Here is an 11,774-nt window from a genome sequence, read left to right on the forward strand (position 1 = left end):
ACAACCTCTTGAGACAATATCTGCTGGGTTCTGTTTCGTGGGTACATGCCGCCACGTATCATCATCTGACCACTCTTGAATCTCAGCCACTCTATTTGAAACGAGTTACCTCGAGTTACCTCTGAATCCGACCAATAAACGACTCGTTCAATGGGCACGTTTAATAGGGGCTTGATTCTGTGACAGAGATCTGCGAGAAGGTGAGCGGCACATAACTCAAGCCTTGGGAGCGTTTTGGTCTTGAGCGGCGCTACTTTGGATTTCGAAGTCAACAATGATATTTTTAAACCTTCTGCAGTTCTGCTACGTATATAGACGCACGCTCCATACGCTCTCATGGAGGCGTCAGCAAAGGCATGTATTTGAACCGGTGACATCGGATCGGAATACACAAACCGAGATATGGATATGTCTTCCAATTGAGATAGTGTATTTTTCAACTGTTTCCAAATGCAGCGGGATCGACTCATCCCAATCTAGTTTGTTAAGCCAAAGCTCCTGCAATAGGATCTTGCCTTTTATAACGATAGGACTTAATAAACCAAGGGGGTCAAACAACTTTGATGTCACTGATAGTAAGTTCCGTTTTGTCGCTCGGAGACCCATAACTGAATTGTCAATTTTGAACTTAAAGGCATCGTCAGTAGGTAACCATGAGATTCCTAACGACTTTGTGAACTCTGAATCCGAGATTGTTATGGGTTTGGCTGTGCTCTCAGATGCGGTGATCTCGGGTGAGTTTGAAAACCACTTAGTCAACTCAAACCCTGCGGTCTGAAGAACCTGAGACACTTCGGACTTAATTTCCCTTAGCTCCTCTACGCATGCAGCACCAGTCAACAAGTCATCGACGTAAAAGTCGGACTCAATAACGTTAGCAGCTCTAGGGAATGAGAGCTTCGCAGACTCACTCAACCTTTTCAAACACCGGATAGCTAAGAATGGGGCTGGTCCAGTCCCATAGGTTACAGTGTTGAGCTTGTATAATCTCAAGGATTCAGAAGGGTCTCTTCTCCACACTATGAGCTGAAACTGCCGATCCGCTTCGTTCACCATCACTTGGCGATACATCTTTTTAACATCAGCAGTCAGGGCAAACCTGTGCAGACGGAAACGGAGCAGTGTCGAGTATAATTCCTCTTGAATGGTAGGTCCCACCATCAGAATGTCATTTAAGGCCACCTGTGAGGACGTCTTGGACGTCGGAGCTTGGTAGACGTACTTTGGGGCCTCAGAACACACTGATGAGGGATTACGTAGTGTGGAGTAGAAGGAATCGTATTGTCAGTAGGAGACATATGACCTAAGGAGAGGTACTCTTCCATGAATTCCAAGTACATTTTCTTCCACTCAGGGTCACGATGCAATCGTCTTTCAAGCGACAAAAACCGCCGTTTCGCAACCTCAAAGGAGTTGCCTAAACAATTTGGATCTGATTTAAACGGGAGCCTTACTTCGAACCGACCTGATGATAGTACCTGAGTCGTCTTACGATAGTGTTCTTCACATAGCTTGTGCTCAGGTGTGGCAATTTTCTTGGTAGATGGCATTTCTTCCAGTGACCAAAACTTTTTCAAGGTCCTATCGATGGATACTAGCAACTCTTCACTGCAACTCAAACTGTTTGTAATTTGAGGAGCACAACTCCTCGAAACATATTTTCCCGACACAACCCAACCAAGAAGGGTTTTCTGAAGAGTTGGAAAGTCAGGACCTTGTTTAATTTGACCAACAGCTAATAATTCAAAGAACGATTCTGCTCCAATTAACATATCTATTCTTTGTGGCTTGTAGAAATAAGGGTCTGCCAGTGGTAGGTTCTCTGGGATTCGCCAGTTAGTCACATTCACTGACTGGTCAGGGTGATAACCTGAAATTGATTTCAGGATTCAAAAATCAAAGGAGAACTCACTACCATTTATTCGCGACTTCACCACTGTGTGTATTTTATCCTTTACTTGAGAATTAGATTCACCAATTCCAAGCAAGTTAATAATCCTCTCTACGGATCTGTAAGCGATTAGCGAGGTCCTCGGTAATGAAATTTGTTTGTGATCCAGAGTCGAGCAGAGCTCTGGCCAGAATGTGTTCACCGCTCTTAGTTCGGACGCTTACGATCGACGTAGCCAGAATTACCCTGTCCAACGCCATCGCATGCAAAACATGTGACGTGGAAGGTTGATTCTGATTTGATGGAGGAGAAGGACTCTCTTGGGGTGGTGGCAACGCGAGACTATTAGCCGACACTGTGTATCGATGCAATAATGTATGATGTGAGCGGCTGCACACTCGACATTTATTGGCTTTGCATTTTACAACAGCGTGGACTTTTCGCCGACAATTAATGCATAAGGATGCCGACTTAGCAAACTCAAACCTTTGCATTACCGAGAGACGCGAAAATAAAGGGCAATTTGACACTACATGGTCTCCTGAATTGCAGTAGCTACAAGTTTGCTGAGTTCTACTGTTGGTGGAAGTGGAAGCAAATGAACTGCGATTATGTTGCTTGCTTGGCATAACTTTGTCTTGCCTTGGCTTGGTCGATTCTTCAGCAGACAGATGCTGGTTTCGACGATTCAAGACTTTCTTAAAGTCGGACCAAAGCGGCAACTTCTCATAAGTAAGCTGTTCATCCCACTTTTGTTTCGTCACTGGGTCGACTCTGCTTAAAACGAGATGAATGAGCATTGCATTCGAAATTTTTGTATCATCTCCGATCGACAGTAACGATCCGTAAATCGACGAAACAGTATCGATTAGAGTTCTTAGAGATGATGCAGATTGATGCGACATTCTCGGCAGATTGAACAATGTGGAAATATTATTCGTGAAAATCAAATAATCGTGTCATATACTCGTTTTAGGCCAGCCATGGCCTTTTCATAATTTGCATCGGTGACTTGGAACGCCTTTATTGTTCCTAATGCTTCATCAGTTGAGTTGGGGCTGAATAAGACACTGGCTTCGTCTCGCTTGCTGCATCAAAGGCGGCGATAAGCGACATTATCTTTCCTTTGGTGACAATTATCAGCTCTTCCTACTCGGCTGCATATGCATCATCACCTGTTATGTCCTCGATTTGCTCCTGCAAATGGTTAGCCTTTTCAATTGAAGCATTCAAACAATCTAATCTACATTGTAATTCCGGTAATTGCAAAGGAATCGACCCTTGATCTAATCGATCCTCTAAGCGGCGAATGCTTTTTACTCTACTTTTGAGCTTAATCTTTAAGTCTTCAAGAGTGGGTTTACTTTTTTCTGCCATAATGGTTGTGTTTCTATTTATTTATTTATTATTATTGTTATTTTTTTTTTTTTTAAATGTTTGAACGAGAACGATAATCGAAAACGAATTTTAATTGAATGTCGAGGCGACAGTGATTGCAGTAAACGAAAGATGTATGTATGTACATATAACTGTTGCGTCCAAATAGCGGTTCACATATGTCTGTATGTGTCGATATGTATGTATTTAGCCTTCAATTTTCTGCACAAATACCTCTGATTCCTCTTTTGGATCTTTGAATCCAACTGCTACTTTCCTGTCTTTATCGCAGGGCATCCCTCGGCGGTAGCAGAATTTGCACAAAAATTATTGTTGTCGCGACCGACGCGATGATATATTTTACAAATTGATTGCCGATTGCACACACACACGACGCGGGCAACGAATATGTTTGCATATGTATACTGCAATTTCTTGTGTCACTGTCACTTATTGTTGTTGCCTATAATTCACTTTACAGTCCACCCGGGGGCGCCATGAAAAATTAGAAGAGTTTTTCTAATCAATTACCGAAAACTTTGGGCGGCTGTAATTTAAATTATTAATTTGGCGGGGCGAAAAAATTGATACGCTCGATCTAATTCAAGGTTGGCGAACAACTATATTTTCTTCACAATTCAAATCTCTTACTCTAGCTAACCTACGGTGGCAAAGCGGGGCGAATTCGCCAAGAGCGAGAGAGCGAGCTTTTATTGCGCTCCCGCTTTGCCCTAGCCTAACTTACACTAGACTTCATAATTCAGATCAATAACTAATAATTGTGGCCATGGATGGAAGGTCACGCAACAGAGACAACGTCAGCGAAACACCGACCGGCGGCGCGACGCCAACAACAACGCGAGCACAACAAACCCCTCGACCACGAAGTAAACAGACTCGCTAACGAGGCAAGGGACGAGATGATCGCAAGTCGGCGGCGACCCCAAAACGCACCCCCGGTGCAACACGGAAGAGAGAAGAAAAGCTTGCTCCGCAAATACGGACCCTGCAGAACGGCTTAAATAGCCGCAACTCTGACTCCCATCAATCAGTGCACTCTCACCAGAAGAAGGCGAAGCCATCCGAGCCAACAACCCACCGCCGGACGCCCCACGCACGGATCTTTGTGACTCTCGTCGGGGAAGAAAGGGGAGGGTGTAACGAACCCAAAAGGGTTCGCTACAACGCCTCTCCCAACGCCCAATAAAAACCCGGCTACTAAATTGCAACACCTTTCCCAACGTAAATTGATTTACTACACGAACACCCCCTCCACACATAGCCACCGATTGACACGCGCTGTCTTCATAACGCTGACCAAACACACCAGGTCACGCGGACTTCCAGCACTCCAGACCAAGCAACCGGCCAGGCGCAGTCTTCCGGGTTCATCGACTACAAAACGATGACGCCGCGGAAGCCCACGACAAGCACCCAACGGCAAACCCGCCAGCTCGCCAAAAACACGAAGAGACAGAACTAGGTCAACCCGCGATCGCCAGAACGGCGAAGTGCACCCCGACGCGGAAGTGCACTTCTGAACCCGCTGACACAGCGCCCATTGGCGTATAAATAGACGCCGACTGAAAACCAGAAAGGAACTTACGCAGAGACCCGGCCCGGAGTACAGACGCGGTACCCGGAACTCACCAGAAGACATCGGCGCCCAATTAAAAATAAGTCATTTAAACCGCTAAGAAATACAATAAAGTGTCAAATTTGCAAAGTAAAAACACCCGATTGCGTAAGTTCACCCCAATCAGCCGAGGCACCGACGTCGCCCCGCCCCTAGTCCACACGGTCGTTTCATATACACGACGAGCGACGCCCATTCTAGCCCCGATCCACCTCTCTACGACAGGCCGCCCCCTGACGACGCCCTTAAGGTTCCATCACATTTCTACAAATTTCTTGTGGATTGACCCCTGGACGGGACTGAGCTTACCTCAGCCTGAAATAGGTCCATCACAACGAGAAAACGAACGAGGGGGAACGTTGTGAGTTGCTGCGGACACCGCAACTCTACAGTTATACCCGATACTTAGCCAGTATGGCTCTCCTCCGGCAGACGCCGCTAATATTAAACGACACGACAAAGAGTGCGTGCGAGAGAGACAGAAAATCAGTCTGAGCGTGACGTCGGGCGCTGCGAAGCCACTGCAAATTAATTTGTTCCTTTTGGCTATAAAAATGATCTGATCTGATCCAGATTCAGCAATCTGATAAATATGGTCATTGTCTATGATTCTGCGTTTTTAGTTTTCTCAAATCTGCAATATTGTGGATGCAACAGATTTTCGTCCTTTGTAGGGGCGGAAGGGGGTGGGGCGAAATTCTGAGATATACGCTTTATAGTGAGATCTAACAGGAGTACGGACACTAAATTTGGTTACTCTAGCCTTAATACTCTCTGAGATTTGTGAATATCCCCAGATTTGCATCCTTTGCGGGGGCGGAAGGGGGTGTGGCGAAATTTTGAAACAAACTCGTCTCGGTCTGATATATTAGGAGTGTGGATACCAAATTTGGTTGCTCTAGCTTTTATATAGTCTCTGAGATCTAGGCGATAATGTTTTACTCTAAGCAAAGCCGCCTATGCTACGTGTGTGTTAGAGAGAGACAGGGCGAGAAAAAATGAAATTGTTTTCTTGATGCTGGCTATAATAATAGTACGATCCAATTCAGATTCTGCAGTCTAAAAGATATGGTCATTCTCTACGATTCTGCGTTTTTGGTTTTTTGTCGTATCTCTAAAAATGTGGATGCCACAGATTTTCGTCCTTTGTGGGGGCGGAAGTGGGCGGGGCAAAGTTTTGAAATATTTTTGTAGCAGTGACATATCACAGAAGTCTGGATCCAAAACATCGTTGCTCTAGCTCTTATAGTCTTTGAGCATTAGGCGCTGAAGGGGACGGACAGACGGACAGACGGACGGACAGACAGACGGACAGACAGACATGGCTCAATCGACTCGGCTATTGATGCTGATCAAGAATATATATACTTTATGGGGTCGGAAACGATTCCTTCTGGACGTTACACACATCCACTTTTACCACAAATCTAATATACCCCAATACTCATTTTGAGTATCGGGTATAATAAAAACACCCGATTGCGTAAGTTCACCCCAATCAGCCGAGGCACCGACGTCGCCCCGCCCCGAGTCCACACGGTCGTTTCATATACACAACGCTAGCAACGCCCGCCCAAGCCCCGATCCATCTACTCTACGATAGGCCGCCCCCGACGTCCCCCTTGAAGTTCCATCCATTTCTACAAATTTCTTGTGGATTGACCCCTGGACGTGACTGAGCTTACCTCAGCCTGAAATAGGTCCATCACAAGTGGCCCACAGTCAAAGACTCGCCTAACGCACCCGAACCAACAGCCGCACTGAGACACTCCGTCCCATCCGAATATCACCCAACGAAGAAAACATCCAAATCATGAACACCCTACTGACACTCCTCGCCCTCACGGCCTCCGCCCAAGCGTCAGTCAAGCTGAACGACTATTCCACGGCGAACTATATCCCGATTGTCGAAGGCGACGTCGTCATCTGGGACAGGCCCGGATACTTGAGCCCCACCACAAACGTTACATCCTACGAAGAATACGCGACCGGACCCAGCAAACCATCGAGGAACTCAAGGTGAACAGGATGGCCCAGGTGATACGCGCCGACCTAGGACGCATCAGGGACCTGGTCGCCACCCTACGGATCCACCACCGGGAAACACGAAGCATTAACATACTCGGGACCGCGCTGAAAGTAGTAGCCGGGACTCCCGACTTCGACGACTGGGAGCAGATGAAATTCAAGCAGAACCAACTGGCAGACGGCAACAACAGGCAGATCGAGATCAACTCAAAGATTCAGACCCGACTAAACGAGATGACCGGGCTAATGAACCACATCGCAAAATCGAACGATGCAGAGGACAGCCTGCTGGCAGAGAGCATCGTAGCTAAAAACCGAATCGTTATCACCGACTTAGAGAACTTCATCCTGGGACTGACACTAGCCAAGATCAAGATGGTGAGCCCAACAATCCTCGCAGGCACCGACATCCGAGAGCTGAACGAGCAGCACTTCGCTAACATAAGCCTGGTGGCTTTTCTGCTTACCACGTTTCCGTGCGAGTTGTCAAAATGAATGCCAGCCTCCCAATTTCGAAGAAACGCAAGTTCGTCTCCGACGGTATCTTCAAGGCTGAGCTGAACGAGTTCCTGACTCTCGAGCTCGCCGAGGATGGTTACTCCGGTGTGGAGGTGCGTGTGACCCCTTCCCGCACTGAGATCATCATCATGGCCACCAAGTGGTCCAGAAGCGCTTCAACTTCGAGACCGGCCGCATCGAGCTGTACGCCGAGAAGGTCGCCACCCGTGGTCTGTGCGCCATCGCCCAGGCTGAGTCGCTGCGTTACAAGCTGACCGGAGGACTGGCCGTCCGTCGCGCCTGCTACGGTGTGCTGCGTTTCATCATGGAGTCGGGAGCCAAGGGCTGTGAGGTTGTCGTGTCCGGCAAGCTGCGTGGTCAACGTGCAAAGTCGATGAAGTTCGTCGATGGCCTGATGATCCACTCTGGTGATCCTTGCAACGACTACGTCGAGACCGCCACACGTCACGTGCTGCTGCGCCAGGGAGTGCTCGGCATCAAGGTCAAGATCATGTTGCCCTATGATCCCAAGAACAAGATTGGCCCCAAGAAGCCACTGCCCGACAACGTGTCTGTGGTGGAGCCCAAGGAGGAGAAGATCTACGAGACCCCCGAGACGGAGTACAAGATCCCGCCACCCAGCAAGCCCCTGGACGATCTGTCCGAGGCGAAAGTTTTGTAAACTTAGTTTTACTGTTCATCAAATGAGCGACTAATCCGAGTCGCCCCGTAAATACAACAAACAAAACAAACTGGAACTCCTGGAAGTCTCCAACGTCACCGCCTTCCAAGACGCCGACCTACTACGGTACCTAATAAGGTTCCCCCAGCCCAAGCTTATCTGCAAGAAATTGCTCATATTCCCGGTCCAACGAGAGAACAAAATCTTGGACTTCAGCGACGGAGAAGTGGTGGCCGAATGCGAGAATCGAGTACTCAACATCGGGAGCTGCGAACCCAGCGTCGCCGCAACGTTTTTCAGGTAGCGACGAGTGACTACCTGCGCGCAACAACTAGTAGCGGGATCCATCGCACGCTGCGCCACGCTACCCGGACATCTGGACCCGATAACAGTAGTCGACCACGGCACGATCATCATAAACGACGCCAACGTGACCGTCATCGACGACGCGGGGGCTACCCACGACATCGCGGGGACATACCTCATCTCGTACTCCAGCCGAGTCACATTGAACGGCAGCTGGTACATCAAACACTTGGGCGATTCCAAGAGGAAAGCGGTAGTATCAGCCATGTTTCGAGTCAACCTGACGGACCACCACGAGAGGCTCAGCTTACCGTTCCTACGTGAACTAAGCCTGAAGAATCTCGACCACATCGGCGACCTGCGCGACTTACTGACGGTGAAGAGTATGTCATCCTACATACTCACACTCGTCACCGTCATTCCCCTCTGCGTCATCGGAATATTATACCGCCGCCTCAACGCAAAGGCGCCGGAACAGAACGCCGACGCAGCACAGAGCAAAGAAAACGGCCAACAACCGCCGATCGCGCCGTACCGCGCCCCCCAAGTCACGACGACGTCAGCCAAACCAGGGGCCAGACTCTATCAACCGCCCCCCCCCCCGACGAAGCAACTCACGAACACCGTCCCCAGACCGCAGACAACGGTCAACGAAGTCTAAGAAACGACCCGGCGTCAAGCCCAGAAGACGACCCCGGCCACGAAGAACGGAAACACGAACCCACGGAAGCATGAAAGGAAAAGAAAACGCACCCGTCAGCGGGAGGGCCCGAGAACATTGTCGAAGCAGCCCGAGGATCCAATTGCACCCCAGAACCGCTGACGAGGACCCTCCTCGAGGTACAACGCTGAAAGGGAAAAGCAACACTGCCGATGCGACAAAAGCCATCTCTGCAACATCAGCGTAAATCCTCGTTAAATAGCGCCACCTCCGACTCTAAGGCCACCATAAGAGATCAGCCAACGCCATGAACGCCGCACCTAAAGACCACGTCGGAACCAGCGAAGTCGTCGACCTCACGGGGAACATTGACTCGGAGAGGTCCAACGTCGACACGGACACGGAAAGCATGCGTTCAATTTACGTTGGGCGAGGTGCTGCAATTTAGTAGCAGGTTTTTTGTTTTATTGGGCGTTGGGAGAGGCGTTGTAGCGAACCCTTTTGGGTTCGTTACAATCTTCGTTCTTGCTGTAGTGGTTGTTGTTGTTTTTTCGCTGGAAGGTTCACTTTGGCGACTGCAGCGTAGCTCAGGACCTGGTTTGAAGTGGAGGGTGCTTCTTGGTGCGTACTGGAGCTTAGATCGTTCAGTTGTGGATTGCGAAGTTTGCTTGATTGGCGCCGTCGGCTTTGGCTTCGATTCCTAGGCATGGGAATGGCCGGCATACCAAGATTCTGCAGTAGCATATTGGCTTGGGCCAATTCCCTCGGCTTTTTGCGCATTTCTGCATTTTTAAAGGAGATGCAGCCTCTATAGCTGTCTGGGTGAGGGCCGTTGCAGTTTGCACATTTAGCCGGCTGCTGCAAGGTTTTTTGGCATGTTGTTGAGGGGTGCTGTCCAGCACATTTTACGCAGACGAAGTCACTTCGGCAATAGTTGTATGTGTGGCCAATTTTTTGGCACCGATGACATTGGACAACAGGGCCAGAGCTTTGTTGGACTTCAATTTTAACTCCTTGCCCACCCAAGTTTGTTATGACGAGTACTTCAGCGTTGTTTGGCTTAGGCTTCAATTGCACATTGAACATGTTGAAGGGTTCTTGGGTTCCGCGACGAGTCATGCAGCGAACGAATGTGGCCTCATGTCCATAGCTAGCCAGCATTTCAATGATGTAATCTTTATCCGTGGTATAGTGGAGATCCCTGATTATGATTCTATATCCTCTTTCCGTTTGGAGTTGATACGTATAAGATGGGGTGGTGCATCCACCGTTCCTGAAGTGGTTCTGCAAGGTTCTGAAGGAGTTCACATCAATGCACATGATGCGGAGTCCACCTGCAGGAGTTGTCTTCGTGTAAAATTTCTCCACGGGAATTAGCTGAGAAATTTCCTTTAAAGTGGCAGCAATGTTGCTTACTTTAGTAAGGACTATTGGCGGTGGTTTGGCGGGTCGGGATTCAATAGCAGGTGATACCTGAGTGGCTGCTTGTGCTGTGGGAGTAACACGTGAGGGGCCGGCAGCATTTGGTATGATCGCTGTTGTCACTCGCACTCGTGTTGAAAAATCCATTGCAGATTGAGATGGCTCTACTTGAGGGAAGAGTGGAGCTGCAGGCATTTTGCCTTGGTTGTTAAGTGTTTTCTCAACAGCAGTTGTATTTGAGTTGAATGGCTGAGCGGTACTTACTCACTGGAGGAGATTACTGGCAGAAGCTCGTCATCATCAACGCACATTAGCAGCTTTTTGTAGGATCTTCTACATACAATTCTGACCATGCCGCCGTCTTGGTAGTCAAGAACATAGTTGTTCACTCCCATGGGATTGTCGCAGAACTTCCTCATTTCTGTTGGAACAGGCAACTTGCCTTTGTGCACGTGAATTATTGGGGGAGGCGGTTTTTTAGCTTTTACCCTACGATTCTCGCGATCTGCCATAGTTGGTCAGCAGATGCACAAACAGTAGGAAAAACATTTTAAAAGTTGATTTTTTTTTTTTTTTTTAAATCGAACAAAATTTTTGTTGTGATGTGTTCGACTATGCGAACAAAACTGAGTCTCTCAAATGAGAGAGTTGCTTTTATTGTGTTTATACCGTTGAAATGGCACATTATACAATAAGTGTGGCGCCTACTGCCTATCTACATACATATGTGTAGTAGCAGACATGGCTGAAAAATGACAGGGTAACATTGGTTACAATAATGGCTGTTTAGAATTTTAACAGTGTTGTATATAGTTAAGGTAATGTGATCTGGATGGCACTCAGACTTCTGTTGCTGTTTGGGTTGTGTTGTTCCATCATTGAGACGTATCTTGGTCTGGCCAGCCTCCTGGGGATGTATGGTTGTGTTGCGATATCACAGGCAAGAAGATTTGAGTGCTGCATTAGTCGGGTGTTGTAGTTATTGTAGAGTCCATTGTAGATATCATTGATAGTTGAAATTTTGAGATCCACGTGCAGTGTTTTATTGCTCACGTACCAGGGTGCATTAGTAATTACTCTGAGGGCTTTGTTTTGTAATGTTTGCAGTTTGTCCATTGCATGTTTGATGTTAGGGGTCCCCAGACTGGCAAGGCATACTGCCATATTGGGGCAACCAGTTGCTTGTAGAGAAGGACTTTTAGATGCAGGGTAAGTTTGCTGCTTCTGCCGATTAACCAATCAATCTTTTTTAGCCGGGCCCTAGTTTTGGTGA

At 48.0% G+C, this 11,774-nt stretch overlaps 1 protein-coding gene across 1 annotated transcript; it reads left to right on the forward strand.

Annotated features, from left to right (window-relative positions):
• The first annotated feature begins 7,399 nt into the window (after window positions 1–7,399).
• Window positions 7,400–8,188, forward strand: LOC113565959 (40S ribosomal protein S3-like). Its single transcript, XM_026989387.1, is given in 2 exon segments — window positions 7,400–7,589; window positions 7,592–8,188. Coding segments are annotated over 2 exon segments (687 nt in total). The 5' UTR covers window positions 7,400–7,423; the 3' UTR covers window positions 8,113–8,188.
• Window positions 8,189–11,774: the final 3,586 nt, after the last annotated feature.

This window comes from Drosophila persimilis, unplaced genomic scaffold (assembly GCF_003286085.1).
Source record: "Drosophila persimilis strain 14011-0111.01,24,50 unplaced genomic scaffold, DperRS2 tig00000297-arrow-arrow-pilon, whole genome shotgun sequence".
Taxonomy (NCBI): Eukaryota; Metazoa; Arthropoda; class Insecta; order Diptera; family Drosophilidae; genus Drosophila; species Drosophila persimilis.